The sequence below is a fragment of the Homarus americanus genome, unplaced genomic scaffold (assembly GCF_018991925.1).
Source record: "Homarus americanus isolate GMGI-L3 unplaced genomic scaffold, GMGI_Hamer_2.0 scaffold59578, whole genome shotgun sequence".
Taxonomy (NCBI): domain Eukaryota; kingdom Metazoa; phylum Arthropoda; class Malacostraca; order Decapoda; family Nephropidae; genus Homarus; species Homarus americanus.
This window is the reverse complement of record NW_024712913.1, coordinates 680,781-700,235: the sequence shown is the minus strand read 5'-3', so window position 1 is coordinate 700,235 and position 19,455 is coordinate 680,781. Positions and strand designations below refer to the sequence as shown.

Below are 19,455 nucleotides of genomic sequence, written 5' to 3'. Positions count from 1 at the left end.
CCGTCACAACACTCGCTGGTAGATTGTTCCAAGAGTTTACAACCCTCACTCCGAAAAAGTTTGCCCTCACAGTTTTCTGGACTTGCGGCTTCTTCAATCTTGAGTTGTGACCCCTTGTGGGGCGAGCGTCCGCCAACTCTAAGTAAGGACACTCGACTGAGTAGTGCCCCCTGAGATGCTTATACACCTCAACTAGGTCCCCCCTTGCCCGTCTTTAGTATAAGTTAGGCAAGTTCAGATGCTCCAATCTCTCAGGGTAGTTAAGGTGCCGAAGTGTAGGGACCAGTCTGATGGCCCGCCTCGGTAACTCATTGTTACCGAGGCGGGGAAGCGGCTGTGAAGACCTCCATATTAGCCTCTTTTTTTTTTCCTTTTTTTATGGGATTAGCCTCGCCAGGGCACAGGTCAGTGACCCACATCAGGGCCTGGGGGCGAAAATATAATAATACTCCCTGTCCCCCACCAAGCATGCCGGCACCTGGGGCCCATCCACTCCAGTTCTCCACATCAATTGACCACCATGTGGACATGCTACTGGACTACGTATCTACGCCAAGAAAGACGTCCCCTACCAACCTCTCGACGTCTCCCTTGAAGCCGTACACGCCATCACAATCACACTAAAAGATATGTCCCTCAATATTGTTAATGCCTATGGCCTGGCACTTGGCATTATTAGGGACCTGCAACGCTTTGCCATAAACAGATAAATTGTACCGGGAAATTTCCCCCCACACACTCATCATTCTGTCACTTTATATAACGTGCTGACAAAACCCATGACCCTTCAGGCTTTTACGCCCTTAATGCATGAGTCATAGAGGCAAGTATGAACTCCGCATGCTTCCCAGATAGGCGCTGTAAACGCTTCACCTTGCACAGGGTGTAAGGGGTGCCCAATAAACTAACCCCCGGGGGGCAATCTAAAAAAAAATAATAAAGGACCACAAATAAATATAAAATATTTAAAAAGATCAATAGTGAGAAACTATATATGTATGTTGTGTTGACACAGTAAGAGAAACAATTGAAACCCTGCAATTGTATGTAAATTAAGCAGAAAGTCAGTTCAGCAACCTGAGAATTTTGGTGATGCCATATGGCAGCAGGGTCTAATGTAGATTAAAAATTTACACATGGGTATGTATTTGTTTATTTTATTAATTTTTTTAGGCTAAAGTTACAAGGGCATATTTGAAATATATATCTTTTCTTACATATAGTATAGTTTAGGGTCGCTGCCTCTTGAAAATATTACCATATCAATATTCGTTTAGATCCAGTAGGTGAGTGTGGGAAGGTTCCTGTTTAATAAAGATAGGGACATACTTATTGAGTTTCTAATATTATTTAAAATTATTAAGGACACTAATAAACGTTAAATTAACATCAAAAGGTGGATTATCATATAAACGAGAAAAGTTGACCTTGAACCTGTAGTATATAACATCCAAGTGTTGTTTACGGACGAGTGTACAGTGTGTGAAAGATACTTACCATAACATGTGTTACCTGTTGTAGTCCAAGAGTCTATACTTATATAAAAATGTCACATAGACTTAATTTACCAAGAACTTTACACAGATATTGCTGTTTTATGTCCAGAAATATATCAAGACAGTTTGGTGGGTCGTCTGCCTTCAGTACCTGGTTATCATATAATTGTACTAGTCTCACATTTACGGATAATGTCAGAAGGTAATTAACTAAGAAATAAATTAAGTATGAGGTTATTTAATGGATTTGATATAAAATTGTGGTAATAATATTGAGATTAGTAACACCAGGAGGAGTTGGATTTTTGTTAATTTTTTCTATGTTCTTATTACCGTAAGTATTTTAGAGGTGATAATTTTTTTTGGTTATTATGGAAGACTTTACAGCCACTTTCCTCTATCTCAGTAACAGTAAGTTCACTCAATGCATGTGTTAAATTATGGTAAGTTAGGTTAGGTTAGGTTAAGTTAAGGGGTGTGCCTCCAACTCGGCCCACCTTGCACTCTTCAAACTAGTATCTGACTGGAGGTTCAGGAATGAGTTTAAGTTATGTTTTATGTCTCTTTTGGTTCCAGCAATTTGCCTATAATTGATGTTAAACTGACTGGATAGTAGTTAAAGGATAGTGATCAATCTCTCTTCTTGAAAATCGGTATCACATTCGCTATCCTCCGGGATTCTGGTACTACACCTGTTTTTAATGATATGTTAAACAAATTTGCTAAGGGCATACTAAGCTCTTCCTTACAGTCCTTTAATACTCTGGCAAATACCTCATCGGGACCTGGTGACTTATTAGGCTTTAGCTTGTCTATTTGCTTACTAACAGCGTCGCTAGTCACTACTATCTCGATTAATTTATTTTCTTCACTATCTTTGAATATATTCGGTGCCTTGGGCATCATGTTTAAATTTTTGGTGGTGAAAATTTTTTGAAACTAGCTGTTCAGATTATTGCTCATTTCTCCGTCGTTAACAGTTCGCTTGCCGGTATTGGTCCAATCTTGTCTCGTGTTTTAGTTTGATACATTTGAAGGAATTGTTTAGGGTTTAACTTCACCTTCCTTGCTACCTTGCTACATGTAGATGAACATCTCCAGTCAAACTGTAGATGGTAGCCTATTTTCAATATTTCACTCGTTAAAATTTCATTTTGTTAGGCTAGATTTTCAGTTTTCTTCTAAATGTTCCTAAATCTTTAATTACAATGTACTGTACTGTACCAGTATCATCACCAACACTACATGGAGTCTCTGAGCATAACTTACAAATATTTTTATTCGGGCTGTTGACTTCATATGTATCAAAGGGTGGGGAGAAATTTTTTTGTCAGAAGTCGCATTGAGAGTTATTATAGTGCATAAACAGATCAAAGTGCGTGTTAACAACAAAACATTCTTGTGGGAGAAATGTTTGTTAAGACATTATTTTTATTGTACTGTACATCAAAAATATTATTTCTACTTCATGCCAATCATAATATGCACACACACACACACACACACACACACACACACACACACACACACACAGCTATCCTTTCATCATTAGGTCATCATCTCATCACTATAGAGATGTCAGGATCAGCTGAGCGGCTCTTCCACTGTGTCATTGGATAATTTGCTTATTTTTATTTTTTTTATTTCAGACAAAAGGCACATCAGCCTTTGTGTATTCATCCACCAGTAATTAGCTGTGGGAGAAGACTAAAGCACAGATACTCTCGCGGTGGTGATGGTGGGGGTAAAGATGAAATATCACATCTCTTCATTCCAGTGCCAGTCAAGGTAAGAACTGTGAAATGTTTCAAGTTTGATATAAACTTTGGGTAATACCATCCAGTATATTACCTGGTACAGTATGGTAGTTCAGATGGACCACTTGAAGAATCTCCACCCTAGCTGTAATGTACAGATACAGGGGGGGGGGGGCATTTTTACTTGTGTACAAAAAAATGTACTGGATATTCTCTTTATGCGTTTGCCCTTAGGAACATTATTTCTTTTACGTGTATTGTATATACTGTATGTGTGTGTGTGTGTGTACACACACACACAGACAAATAAATAATACTGTATGTACTGTAATTGGAAAATCCTTCCACAAATAATCAGAAACAAATTTATTAAAAATATGACATTCTACCCTCAAGTCCGTGCTTTATTACTTATTAATAAAGCACGGACTTGAGGGTAGACTGTTACATTTTTATTAAATTTGTTTCTGATTATTTGTGAAAGGATTTTACAATTATTATTTATGTGTTTTGTGTGTGTGTCTACACATGCGCACATATTTACAATACAGGTAAAGGAAATTACTGTCTCTAGAACGAATGGCTCCCTGTCCCAGCCTCGAAAGTGCCGGCAACTTTAAAACTACCCACAGAGCTTCTTGGGTACATTCAGGGTGTCATCCGCGAATAATAGAGGACCGCGAAATAAAAATCCGCAATGGTGGGGGCCCCCCCTACTGTAATTATTGTAGTTTGAAGTGTAGCTCAACAGTTAACACCAGTTCTGACATTATTCATATTTTTCCATTTGATCTTTTTCTGAGCTCTGGGCTTACTGTAGGCAAATTTGAACTTGACGGCGTGTGTTATGTTGCATTGAAATCATCGAGTTGATTTGTCATATATCGGGGTCTACTATATGTCAATGGAATAGAACCGTTTTCTATCTTATACAGACTGGAGAAAATAGAATAATGTAAGTTTTCTCTTACAGGCGAGGCAGGATGAAATTAATGTGGGCGAGGAGATGGCTGGACCACTAAAGAAAGAGGACATCTTACGTGTCCTGAACCGTTTCTATACCAATGAAGATATTAAGGAATTAGCTAAAGAAAATGGATTAGACAGTAAGTGTTTTATAAATAAAAAAAGCTATATTACTTTTATTTATATGGTTTTTACTATTCCTCCATCTCTCTCTCATTTATTTTATTTTTTTTTACTTTGTCCTTATTTTTCTTTCCATTTCTTTAATTTTTCTCCCTCTCCCTTAGTGAAAGGACAATACCCTCTCCTGTGGCACCCTCAGGATCAGACAGGTGCCAGACCCTTGATATCCCCAAACCACAAGATGGTCAACTAAAGTCTGGTGAAAGAATCCTTATAATTTTCCAATTTATGACATAAAAATATAATACAGTACAGTACTGTGTTCATTAATAAAAAGTAAAACATGTGCAGTGTAGCTATAAATTGAAGCTTGATTCTGGTGCCAAGAAATATTGCCATATTCCCAAAAATGTATCATTAATATATATAATGGAGTAAATAATACAGTAATAATCTGCTGATCTTGAAAGCAAAACTGCCTACAAGTCATCAGTATCATCATTTTAATTCTATTTTCTATGCTCACTTGAGTTATCCGTGACTACTTGATGGCAGCACTCACTGATACACGATCTTTTGTAGTATCTTGTCAGATTCCTAAAGGCGTGGTCACACATGCCAAATATCGATGGGAAATTCAACAATTCAAGCAAATTTGTTTGTCAGAACATACCATGCCCAGTCACCGCAGTGACAGTTGATGTTCAGACTAGTCAACAGAATACAGTACGTACTGTATATCGTTTTAAAGTTATCAGTTGAGACAATTCTCTATTGTATGTACAGGTATTGATATATGAAATTTTACAGTATTATTTCAGAATATATCCTTCACAAATTATCCTCATTTGTGCCTGAAATTGGTCTTAGTTTGACACATATTTTCTCTATTACTGTACAGTATGAAATGGAAGCTAAAATTATGAAAGTAATGCAGTAAAAAGAAACCCGAGTACCAGATTAACTAAGCCACAGTGGTGTCGTTACTCAGACAGAATCCATTACATGGACGTCCATATCAACAGGGAGGTACAACTGTTCAAAGCAATAACCAGCATATTACACTATTACAGATATGCTTATTTAAGCTAATACAGTCTGAGTGACTGTGTTGAGGTGCTGGTGTGTGAGCCCCACCATCATGGTACCTGTTCACCAAACTACTGAATGAGTGTATGTCTGTTTGCCTTGGAATTGACTTCTCTCCAGCCAGGGGCGTAAAGAAACTTTGGTTTGTGACTGTACATCTACATTGTGTGATTTTCTAAGAATGTCAGTTTTAGATAGCAGTACAGGTGCCCTCAATGAAACTACACTAATGACAGTTGTCTGGATGACATCCTAATATCAAGTACCAGCCATAAAATGAGACTTACCAATATCAGTTCATGATTCTTTTGAAGTTGCTCTTTTAAATTTCATAATTTTTATTTCAGATTACCTGTATCAACAGACCTTCATAAGTTTCCGAAAGTTCTGCCTTGACTCAGAATCGTTGCCAGTTGATCTCCACATTATCATTAGTGATATAATTCAAGTGAGATTTAGGGCATGTTCGTTTGGTTTGTTGAGATATAGACAATACTGTATACATCATTCAATAATTTGCTATTTGTTTTGAATTATTTTCTCTTCATGTAATTTTTTATTTTGCTTGAGAGTACTGTACAGTATCTCACTTTGTGAATCGTATACTACAGTACTGTATAATATTTGATTCTTTAAAAAAGATTATGTCTAATTTGTTATTGCCAAGTTTCATAATGTACTTAGTGATATATTTCCATAGGGTGCAGGCCATATCCACGACATATACACAAGTTTTATGAAGCATGCCCAGAAGATATTCCCACACTTAATCTGTATGGATGATCTTTATAAGATATCAGATTTATCAAATCCTCCAAACTGGTAAGTAACCCTTGACTTGTTACATTATACTAAGATATACTGTACTGTACAGGTAGTTCTGCTATAACGCGATAATTGTGTTCTTGTAAAATATCGTGTTATAGAAAATCGCGTAATAGAAATAACAGGGCTTATGGAGAAAATAGGGTTAGGTGCAGATTACTCGAAATCGAAAAAATTTAGTAGTTAGCCTAACACAAAGGATAGCACAGTCTAAATAAATGTTACATTCATATCTAATAATGAAATCATACAGTAAATTTAACACTTTACCTTGAAAAAATATGAATGTAACTTGATGGGGGAGAAGGGTGATTTTGAGGTTGATAACATCGAGCTTCTCTTCAAGTGTTATATCCTTTCTTTTACGATAATCACCGGGAATTCTATCATCAGAACGCTTTTTGGAGATATTCTTCTTTACCATATTCACAGTTAATACCACAAAATTGGAGAAATAGTAAGCAAAAATCGCGTTATAGCAAACAAGCGTTCGCGTTATACAAATATTGTTCCGAATTCATGAATCGCGTTAGAGCAAATTCGCGTTATCAAAACACGCATTATAGCAGAACTCACTGTATTAGGAGGGTATCCAAATTGAAGTTTTGTATTATTTTTTACTTTCTCTCTGCAGTGTAAAATTTGATATTAAAAAATACAACACTACATAAAATTTTCATTAGCATGAGGAACCAATAAGGGAAACTGTTTACACATTATGAAAATGTTCCCGGTTTAACGTGAGCTGTTACCATATCACAGTGTCATCATGCCACCTTGTCTCCGATAGTTTGCTACCTCTGGCTGCTCTCTGGGTTACACAGATATCTCTTGTTTTTTTTTCAGTTGTCCTTATTAGCCCCTCACCACTGTGAAAGCTAAGTGACCCAAAAATAACAAGAATGATGTTGACAGCAAGAGACAAAGTAAATCTTCATTAGAGAAGAAAATGAAAGTGATGGAACATTTTGAAAAGGGAGACCACACTGCCAATATTACAGGTGCAATGGGTTTTTATGAGGCAACAATATGTATCATTTATACTAATGCAGGTTTTTTAAATACCTGTAGTTCACAACTCCTATTGTCACAACATTCTGTGGCAGGTTATTAATGTACAGCCGTTCACAACTCTTACTGTAACAACATTTTCTGGTAGGTTATTACTGTGCAACTTCACAATTTTGAATTTTCTTTACTTGGGACTGTGACCTTGAGTGTAAGAAGACCATTAAAAATTATGTCTTAAATGTTTCCTTCGTGGAGTAGCAGTGCACTGTGTGAGATACGCAGTTTAGACGTGGAAACATTCGCCAATGCCCAGAAAAGTTCCTTAGATGTTCAATTTTTACGGGGATAAAAATATTTGTCTCAATACCCGGAAATATCTCAAACCCGTAAACACCAATTGTTCCCTCTAATGGGGAGATTACTGTATTACAATTTATAAAATGAGAGTTATTTTACAACCATCTAGAGTATTAAAGTAAGCATTACTGAAATTGAAGTATTTTATTTTGTGTTCCTAGAATAGATTGAATTTATTGCATTAGATTTGTGTTCTATTGTGTTTTGGTCATTCCTCATTTTTCTGTTTCAGGTATTCTGAGGCACGAGCATTGAACCGCAAGATAATATTTCATGCAGGACCTACCAATAGTGGGAAGACGTATCATGCATTGGAACAGTTTCTGAATGCTGAGTCTGGGATATATTGTGGACCCTTGAAGCTGTTAGCTACTGAAGTCTTTAATAAAAGTAACAGCAGGGTGAGTATAAATCAACAACAGTTAAATAAGCAGAGTTGTGCTTTGATGGGGTTTTCATAAAGTTCTTGGACAACCCATTTATGATTTAATCCATGTTGAATAGGTCAATATAATCTCAGGTTACAATAAGGCTGTCCTTGGCTGACCAGTTTGGGGAAAACATTTAATATTGAAGCATTATTTCTGTACTTATTAATATTGTATGTAAAGTAATTGAATTATAGCATTTCATTATTGTGTATATGCAGTATACCTGTAGATGATATTTTGCTGTAATTTCTGCTAAAACATAACTGTGTGTGATCTAAAGGTGAGTGGATGTGGTGGCAGAGAGTGTATAAATGTCTGGGCTCTCAAAAGCAAGGGAAGGTTAAAAAAAACACACAATGACAGTGGTAACTCTTAGTCCTTCATATAGTTTAACAACCATTTTTTTATGTACATACAGCTTTATTTTGCATTGTACTTCACTTAGTGTGCAGCACTGAGCACGCAGTAGATCTGCAAATATTGATGTAATGGGGCTCATCCTCATAGCTTACCCAAAATACTATAATAAAAATGAAAACTATTGTTGTACCTCAATACACTGGACTAATTAGGGCAGACCCCAGTCAGTAAAAAGTGAATCTAGGGGGATGGACATAACCCTACTTCTCTGGACTATTTCAAGAAAATCAGACATACGTCTGATTGTCAACACTTGTTTTCACTGATATGACTGTTTCATACTGTAAATTGTCATATGTAAATACTATACTGGTAACCAATAATGGAAATAGGTTTTAAGAACTAGGTACATGTTTGGGAAAAAAGGAGCACGCACACACACACACACACACACACTCTAAAATCATGATAGTTCAGTTGATTTCTTCATGTGTACAATTTCGGTTTTGCAGTTCAAGTAACAGTTCTGACAACTTTAGCAAAGTATCCATCACCAAGCCCAAATTATTTACAAAAGCTGATGGTTGTAGTACTTTTTTCAGCCCCTAATACTTTGCTCTCTCTGCACTTGATCTTGAAGCATCACTGTTTGTTCTTTAAAAATGCTTTATGAAATTGCCATATTGCCATTACAGTTCAGTAAAATGAAGCAACCCATCTCTTACTAAAAACACAACCAATTTTCAACAGTTGACACTGAAGAGCCTCGGTGCACTCAGTTAACTCATCTTGATTATTAAGAGACCTATGATATATGGAATATAATTTATCACAAAATATCTGTAAATTATTTAAATCTGCAACTTCATTTATAGCCTCATCTACACCAAGGTCAAGCCTGTGACTAGCACCGTGCCAAACAGTTGCATTAGAAAAGTCCAGAAATAGTTTAGCAATCCTGGAATTTTTCCCTAATATCACTGATGCTCCAAGAGTTACAAGTGATATCACATTTTCTTTTATGTACTGCATTTAAAAACCACCAATTTATAAGCAATTTAGAAGACCATCATATATAGATTTTGCTTTTGCACTAAGTTTCATATATTCTAAGTCAAAATAGAATGATATAGGATGGGAAGATTCACCAACTGCTGCTCTCAAGCACACTACTAGAATAGTTTTGCCATCAATGGTAGTTGATTCATCAGTTAAATAAACATTTTGGATTGTTTTGAAATTACTGGATATTTGTCACCACTGTTATTCACACTTGATTCCATATATGTGGTGTGCAATATCTGCACACCTACATCACATTAGGCACACAATTTGAACCATAAATGCCAGGTTACAATGGCCAATTATCACTAAATATCAAGATATCCAACATATACTGTAATTTATATTATATCGACAAACAGGTATGGTATATACAGTATAGAGTTGTCGATATTTACCATAGAACAAACAAAATCATCGCTGGTTAATAGAAACTTGACAAAGGGCAACAATTAAGCATCTCCATTTGTACAGAAATTAAATAAAAAAAAGCATAATTGAGAAGTAGGTACGTACACACCATGTACCGTTGTACCCATACATTTCCATTACTGCTCGTAACCACAGAATTTGCGGAAATGTCATTTTAATGTGTTTGTGTTCATTATGAATAAAGAAAAACTGGGAGCAACAGGTGGCAGGAGGTAGCATTGGTGGATGGACTACTGTAACACGTGTTTATGCCGTTTCACTATAATTCCTATATTATTTAGGTTCATTTGGTACTGGGTTGATATAACATTATCATGAAATACAATAACCAACTTAACTGAAAAATTAATCTGACACTCAACCTCAGATGAATCATTGCGTCATAATAAGTTCCTTATTTTCAAGCTTGAACAACTGATCACTCTCTTTCCCTCACCTTGTTAACAGTGCTCTCCATCTCTTATGCTTACTACAACATCTCTCTTAAGCACCTATTAAATAACATTATAGTGTATTTATCAACAATTAATCAATAATATTATACAAGGTAGTGTATTATGCAGCTGCACAAGTAGCCAAATTTCAAGCCATATATATCACTCAGAAGTAATATACTGTGTGTGTGTGTGTAAATATCTATTTTAGTATTCAATACAAAACATCAGTTTTCTTACCTGTAATAATATTTTATATATGTTTAAAACAGTAGCTATAGCAGCAGTGGCTAGAGCGGTACAGTACTATGCAGTACTAGTGACAAGCTTATGACTTCTAATTAATCTTGTTTTTGCATTGATTATGGCTGGGCCACTGTTCCTTATTATGTGAGGTGAATATTTAGTATTATTGAATATATTAATAATATTAAAAGCTTGTAATTAGTTTTCAGTGATGGGCTAGGGTAATTTTTGTCTGCTTTTTTACTGCATTGGCAGACAAAGTAGACTTAGATTCTCATTAAAAAAAGTTATATTTATGTAATCATGTTTTTTCCTATAGGGTACACCCTGTGACTTGGTGACTGGAGAAGAAAGAAGGTTTGGCAACACTGATGGCTCGGCAGCAAGACATGTAGCGTGTACTGTTGAAATGGCATCTGTGAATAACGCTTGTTAGTTGTTTGTACACTTATTCCACCTTATGTTGAGGAGAAGAGAAAGCTTTATAGGTAGATGGAAGGCTACATTGAAAGATTTATCTAATGGGGTGTGTGCTATGTTAGTACTTGGAGCACTCTCAGCCACTACCTATCTTTTCTAGTTGGCTTGAAATTCACAAGTTACTGAGTGAAAGGCTGAAAGGCATTAGTCATAAATGAAGGACTAGCCCTATTATTCCATTTCATGACTTAGCCTGGTAGCTGACAACTCAGATAGAAATACGCTGGAACTGATTGAATTTGACACTTGAAACCCCACTGAGACTGGGCCAGATGAAGGTCAGGTTGTGTTTATGGTGTGGTGCTCACAGCTCATTCCTTATTACTTTAAATGATAAACTGTTGCTTCTAAAGATCCTTGTCCATTATACCTGTGGATTAAGCCCAGAATACCGCTCGGGACTCATGGCTAAAATTCACAAGTTATTTGATATTTTTAAATTTGAGTAACTAAATTGGAAGTGTAGATAATTGATTTTAACTCTGTCTTATTTTAGACAAACAGTCTACTTCTATTAAATTTCTTGACTGAGGACTAAGAACCACTCTTAGTGTCAGAATGCTCAAAGAAGAATTCCACCTTAACCTATGGTTCTCCCAATGTTTTTTAGGGTCTTTTCTATTTATATTTTTGAGTGAATCACATGCAAACTACTTTTGGTTTCATCTATATTGAGAAATTTGTAAGGATCATGTGAATAATCTTGCTGTCCCGCTCTCCTCTCCTCCCAAGATCTGCACACTAACTCACACACGTGTAAGAAATGTATATTCTCATTATGTTTTTATCCTTATAATATGTTTTTTTTTTTCATTTTTTGTGTGAACGATTGTGTGTACATGGAACAGAGTAAAAAAAAAAAAATAGAAAATTAAATTACTTTCAGTATATTTACCCAAAGTTATGAGTTGAAAAATACTGATAAAAAAAATAACACAGCTTGGCCTGGTAGGGGGAGAGCTGGGGGGACATGCCAAGTCCACACACACAGACACACCAATGCTCCTCATTTTTTATATTTTATAGTTTTATATTGTACAGTATTTTCTTTGTCTAAGCCACATTAGAGTACTGTATTGTAATGATATGCACCTGGGGCACAGAATCCCTGGTTTTTCCGACTTCCTCTCGAGTTTTGCCCACTGATTAGAACATTGCGAAACCAAAAATTGACCATCGTTAAACAAGAAAGGGTGTTAAAAAGTTTTATATCACTAAGTGAATGATTGATAAATGAGGGATACCTGTCGTTAAAATTTAAGTATGTATACGGTATTTTCTAATGAAACACTGTTATATATGACATGGTGGTGTCTCGATAATTCTTGGGTTAGATACAAGAAGACATTGTGAATTATAAAATCGTGGATTACAGTATACGTAGTTTAAATAATTTAAATTAAATTTGTATGGTTCCAGAGGCCAAAAAATACCTATACCCCCCCTGTACTGTAAACTGTTCCAATACTGCTTTAATAAACACTAAACATCGTACATAATACAAAACAAAAGTCGTTCAGATTTACTTAAAACTCTTTTTCATGGAATTTAATACCACAATAACTCGTTTGCAGTTTTGTTTTGTTTTTGGGGGGGTATTATTTTACAATAATATTTTATTACCCCGATACCAAATACGTAAAAGTAAATACCGTATTATGGGAATTTTGCTGAAATTACATGTTGTTTAAGTAAGAAGGACAGAGGGGCACCAAGCACTCAGGAATGGGGGAATGTTCAGTCCACCACCTCACCATCACAACTCCCACATACATTTCACTTCGCACTTCTCAGTTTTCTTACAGTTTCATTTTTTTTCTGTATCTAAGTTACATTACAGTATTGAATTTATATTTATATTAAATTTTCTTTATTTTTAAGTCAAATTAAAACATTGAAATGATACGTCTTCAACTTTTATGGTATCTTACGGAAATAAACACTGCGACAGCCGGTGCCTGGTCACGAATTATGAATATTTTACCACAAAATTTAAAATAAGAGTTAGTTATAGGGGTCCCACATGGGTAGACCAGAACTATTCATGTTAATCCAGACTCAATCCGCATTAACAAAAATTAGTCCATAGTAGTTTGCCAGAATCCGGATAAAAAGTCTGAGTGAAGAGGGTTTTGCTGTAGTATTTTTTATTAATTCCTCACATTTACTGGTACAGGACAATATACAGTACAGTAGTACCCCGATTCACGCGGTCAATTGAACCCATGGGGTACCGCGGAAAGTGAAAACCGCGTAAAGTGAACAACAGAACATATGGGATTAATTCCAATAGAGACTGGAGTTTGGGGGTCGGGCCAGTCTACCTACGTTGTAGTAAAAATAACATCTTAAATTTATGATGGTATGCACACACAATTAATAATTAAGAGAAATATCAATAATATTAGGTATTTTAACACTTACATTAGTAGAAAAGATGGCTGGGCACACGGGGATGGGGGGTTGGTTCCGAGGCAGAGGGCAGATTATTGGCCCTCACCTGTATCACTTGTATCAATTGTATCACTATCCACCACATAGGCTTACAGGGCCTCTTTGTCAAACCCCTCAAAGTTCATACAAGTCCATATCCTCACTATCACTATCACTGACTTGGGCCGGCTGTGGTGGGTGGCGGGTGAAGAACTCAATAATGTTTTGATGACTGGGCGATCTTGTGCGTATCCTGCCCGCGCCGCTTCCTGCGTATATGAGTAGATGCACCGCGTAAAGTGAAAGTCCGGTTCTGGCGAGGTACCGCGTAAATGCGAAATCGCGGAAAGTGAAACAGCGTAAAGCGGGGTATTACTGTACTGTATATTAATTTATCTTATTCTTAAAAACATTTTGATAAGATCTACTGTACAGTAATGTGAATCATCACAGTCCAAGTTGTACCAGTCTTAAAAATAATTAAATTTTAGTCCCTTTATTAATGGAGGGTGAGTGTACGTATGTATGTATGAATGAATGTAAAAACTTACTATCAACTTTTATTGAGTACGTCAGCAGTATCAAGCCTAAGCCCACCAAGCTTCATGCTCATTTATGGATTTTTTGAAATTTAATATACAGTATATATATTTTGAATACAGTGTAATATAAATGTATTATTTATATTGTACACAAAATTTTATTAAATACAAATAAATATTTGGTGTAACTTGAATTAGGTTCTAAATTAATCAGAGTTATAAATGTGAATCATCATTATTTGAACGGTCATAATTGGGGCTTCTCTGTATTATTGGCTTGTGTTTCTCTATCATCTTAGGCAGGCTGTTCTTTTTTTCCTGCATTTATCTTCACCTTTCAGCCATGGGATTGGGATATAGCTCTTTTACTTTTACTACCCATCTGGAGGCCTTTTACCTGCTACAATATGGGGAAAAGCCAAAAAAGCTTAGGGAGTGAGAAATTTAACTCGGGAGTTCATTAATATACGCACTGTCTTCCTATAATTGCTGTCTTGCTCACTGGAGAGTGATCGGTGATTCATTTAGCTTCCACCAAGTTGCCAGATAGTACCGCTCTTTGAATGAATCGAACTGGAAAAAGTGACATCACTTCTTAGGCCATTTGTACATAAGTTGTTACTGTAGTACAGTAATGAATAATTTTTTGATAACATATCCCTATTTTCTGCAGATGATGTTGCTATAATTGATGAAATTCAGATGATACGTGATCCAATGCGCGGCTGGGCTTGGACTCGAGCATTGCTAGGTCTCTGTGCGAAGGAGGTTCACATCTGTGGGGAAGCTTCAGCTATTGGTCTAGTAAATGAACTTGCAGTTGCAATTGGAGAAGAAGTAGAGGTAAGTCTGTGAAATGTTGTTTATTAGAACAGTATAACTTACTGCAGAAGGTATGGGATATCTTGATTTGAGAATTTGATGGAAGTTCTTAAAATTTTCAAGTAATTAAGATAGAAAATTTAATACACAAAATAGAGAAGATTCTGAGGAGTAATAAGTGTCACATGCAAAAGATTTTATATTTATGAGGAGCTGCCATCTTTAATAAGTTAATACGAACAAGGTTAAGTAAGAAGATAATATAGAAAAGTTAATACATTATTTTGTTTTAGTCTGGATGTTTGTACATGTCAGCCTATGAGTGCTCCTGTTATTTACTGGAGCTAGTGAGTTACTATGTAAAATTCTTGAGAATTTCTTCCTGAACACTAACGTCACCAAGAGACTTTGTTGGTGGGAGAGACGTCAGGGAGTCAGGTTTACTAGGATGATGGCGTGGTAGTTGGTTAGTTACAACTTTGAGTAGACCTTAAAGTCTTTAAAAAAAAAAAAACATCATTTCAAATCCTCCTTCTTTAAGACCTATCAGTATAATGCAATAGGAAGGATGGGTAATCAGTTTCTCCAAGGGATTAGCATATTAACCCAAACTGTCTTTTGGAGGTCCTGTACAGTATAATGATAATCAACTGATGGCCCTCCTGGAAACTCACTTGGTATTACAAGACCTTACTACTTGCTTTAGGGTTCCACAAGAGAGAGAGATATCAGTATCAGTCCTCCATTTGAAATATATATAGTTTATATATATATGGGAGGGGGGGGGGGAGGATACTCTATAAACATGGGTTGCTGTGTTATCAAACGAATGAATAAGCAGTTGCATTCTTAAGCTTGAAGTGCCTCAAGAAGAAGTTCCATTGGACAGCTAACATTTGTGGTGAAGATATTTGGGTATTTCAGAGTCTGTTGTATCGATGGCATTTGCCAAATTTTATTTTTTAACTATTGAAATAATTTTGCTGCATTCTCAAATTTGTGAATATGATTTACACTGTTGAAATACAGGAGAATGCCACAAGTTTGAGTACAGTACAGTACAGTAGCATCTCAGAGTACATAGGGGGTTACATTCTGGGAGCCTCATGTAAGATCGAATTTCACGTATACAGTACTGTATTTGGGTCCCCGCTGTATGTATATATTGAATCCATTTTTTGTACTAACCTAACCCTACCCAACGTAAACAACTGTGTGAATGTCCACAAACCATGTACCCTGTCCAGTATAGAAACATCTTAAATGGTCAATAAGTGTATATAAATTTTATAATAGAAAAATCAAAAGGTGTTTGCGTATCTCACTTTTACAATGTTTGATGGGGCACACGGAAGACTCTTTCATGTGTAACTAATGTGTCACTTCAGAGTTAGATACGCCACTCCTTGATTACTCCAATATCTTGACTTTTTCTTCAAAACTTTTCACTGTATGTTCTTTTATATATTCATCATTCTCACCACCACTAGCACTGCAACTAAATTTCCTCTTAGGGGCCATGATTGTTGTAAAATATACCAGTAGAGAAAAACTTTACCAGTGTGGATGACTGGGAGATGTTCATGGAACCATTGTGAAAAAGAGGATGCCAGAGTTAGCACTCAGAGCTGGTGAACTATGTTATGGTTATTTTGCAACTTATAATTTCAGGTAGATATATGAACTTTGCTTCATAATGTTTTTATTGTTACATGCACACACAATCTTTCTTACAGAATGTGCAAAATAGGATATAAAAGAAATAATTATCATATGGTCAAAAACTTGCAGAAAATAAACATGTCTTCGTATTATTTTTATTTATTCCACAGTACAGTACCCTGTATATATTATTTTATGTACAACGAATAGCACCTCTGGGCGATGTGACACAGTTTAGCCGCTCAGCCATCCAGCTGACTCACATCGAGGAAGGGAGGAAGGGGCGCTGCAGTTACAGCTCGCTGCCTTCACACACAAACATTCACTTCCCACACATACAAGTCCATGCTCTTCATTTGTCTTATTTTGTAGTTTTATATTATATTTTCTTAATTACCTAGCCACCTGTTGTAATGATTATATTTTTAATTTTTCACAAATGAGCGCAGATAAGTGATAAATACCAGGAGCTAGTGAGAGATGCTGGGTGGGTTGGCTTGCTCAAAAGCGGGTTCGCATACTGTACTCTGGATACTTTTACATTGAAACCCTACTTTACACTATTCTCAGGACCAAGAGTCTAGCAAACATAACAGCTTTGCCAAATACAAGTAACTTATTATGCTGGCAGATAGGGTTGTAGGATCTCACCAGAAATATCAGGTGCATGTAACAATGCCATGTCCACACTTCACCCCAGTGATCTAGTACTCATTTAAAAATGATCTTTGCATGTGAAAACATAAATGCATATTCATGTTATACATACCTGTTACAGTACACGAAATTCTCTCTCTTTCATATATATATTAAGCTGTTATTGGAATATGTTTGATCTTTTTCACCATGAACAAATCCAAAATTAAATAATTGTACAGCATTTAAAAAAATATTTGTACCAATAGTTTATCTGAAGATTCTATATTTTTTTCACAATTTGTTTATTTTATTGTGTATGGAAAATACAAACTACTACTTGCACTTTTATAACATTAACTCAGTTCATATGATTTTGAGATAAATTGAGCCATAATGCAAACCCTCAGTGAGCAAGCTTGTGGTGTTTTATTATATACTGTACTGTACTCATAGCTAACTCTGAAATACCCCTGTACTTTTATTTTGGAATTTAAAACTAGAGTTTGGGATTTTCAAGTAAAATATAATGTAGATCTGGTATACAATGCCCAATATTGTTTTTATTATTGTTTTCATTTTTTAAGCACTCATACCACACTCATGGTACATTTCTTATTCTTGTACAGATTAGAAGATACAAAAGGTTGACAGATCTAACTGTCGAGAATTATGCTCTGCAAACCTTTGACAATGTTCACCCAGGGGACTGCATTGTTTGTTTTAGTAAGAGAGACATTCACCACGTCTCACGTGAAATAGAACGGAGGGGCCATGAAGTTGCTGTCATTTATGGAGGTAAGTGAAATGTTGGGAAAAGTGCAAGTCTGAGAAAGTATAGCTTTTCTTGGATAATTAGTTATTATTTATGGCCTATGTTTTGATTAGTGACCCGCAAGATTCTCCTACTAGAACATTCCCTTAGTAAAGCCTGCCTTGTCTAGAGGCTCTACAGTCTAGAGCCAAGGATAATGTCCTGTTGGATAATCTAAAGGTGTGTATAAACATCCCAGTCAAAATGAAGATTATGAAACTAACTACAACCCTGGTCAAGTTATTGTTTTGAAGGCCAGAAACCCACAAGGGACAATCACAAACAAAAAGTCTTATTGCCTCTACTGCTGCTCGTCGAACCCAGAGTTTCAGACTCACAAGTCTGAATTTTGGGGTTCATGGAGCAGCAGAAGAGGTGACAGGACTCTTGTTCGCGATTATACATTGAGCCAAATCCCGTGGTTGGTTCACTTGCCTCAAATCCTTGAGCCTTAAAGATATATCCTAAACTTCACATGTGGTCAACTGTTGCTCTGCTGCTTTCCTTTTTTATTTTTTACACATTATCATTTCTTTATTAATTTAATCTATTTATTGTAAGTTAATTAGTGTTTTGTGGCTAACCTGCCATCTATTTTTATTTTATTTTTTTACGGGGAATAGCTTACCCGGGCACAGGTCATATATTTTATACAATATTTAATGTGTAATTGTGAATACCTATTTACAATTTGATGTTATAATTGCCCCATAAATATATTTTCCAGGGTATTTTTATGAAATTTTCAGTATAACATGGTGTGAAAGGCAATGGTTTTGAGCAGATTATGCATGTATTGTTATTGCATTTCAATGACCTTTGGAGAAGCAAATCATGAATTGGGTGGAATCTACTTTATCTACTGAACTTGGTTTTATTTTTATTCAAGGAACTTAATTCACGGAGTCAGAATCTGTTTTCAGACAAGCTAGAAGTGTTCACTCGAAGTCTAACGATGTTTTGAACAATTGGCTCATAACACTGTAAATCATGGGTAGTGATTTCAGAGATGCTAGCTTTTATTCTGTTGTGGGTTTTTTTCTATTGGTCTGGAAAGCTCCTTGTTTAGTTATGAACATATCTTGTGCTTGTGATCCATAAAAAAATAACTCATAATTTTACTAATGGCAACAGTGTTTTAACTGTAGCATCCAGACTTAAGGTTAGGCATGTGAATACCTCCCTACTTGGACTTGTGGTTGTCCCTCTGCTGAACTTTTGATTACTGTGCTATATGTTGTGTGCAGCCTGTGACACTTACAGTAATTGTGTGATGCAGATGTGAGGTAATTTTAAAGTGATGATTCTTAATAGAAGATTATAAATCCAGTCACTCTTTATTTTCCGATAAGAGAAAGGGGGAGGGAAGCAACGTTAATTCTGACTACAAGAGATAGTGGTCTTCCAGTGGATGGCAGATTTACCCATTTTAAAGGGGTTTTGGAGGGATCCTTGGGCATTTAAAGTTGTTTCAGAA

At 35.9% G+C, this 19,455-nt stretch overlaps 1 protein-coding gene across 1 annotated transcript in view; it reads left to right on the top strand.

Moving 5' to 3' along the window:
• Positions 1-1,309: 1,309 nt before the first annotated feature.
• LOC121864307 (ATP-dependent RNA helicase SUV3 homolog, mitochondrial-like) overlaps positions 1,310-19,455 on the top strand; it is a 30,990-nt gene continuing 12,844 nt past the window's right edge. Inside the window, exons 1-9 of the mRNA XM_042363399.1 lie at positions 1,310-1,698; positions 3,146-3,284; positions 4,227-4,359; positions 5,779-5,879; positions 6,132-6,253; positions 7,857-8,025; positions 10,909-11,020; positions 14,718-14,887; positions 17,794-17,962. Of these exons, the coding sequence (XP_042219333.1) occupies positions 1,547-1,698; positions 3,146-3,284; positions 4,227-4,359; positions 5,779-5,879; positions 6,132-6,253; positions 7,857-8,025; positions 10,909-11,020; positions 14,718-14,887; positions 17,794-17,962 (1,267 nt within the window). The 5' untranslated portion in view covers positions 1,310-1,546. The remainder of the gene's footprint in view (positions 1,699-3,145; positions 3,285-4,226; positions 4,360-5,778; positions 5,880-6,131; positions 6,254-7,856; positions 8,026-10,908; positions 11,021-14,717; positions 14,888-17,793; positions 17,963-19,455) is intronic.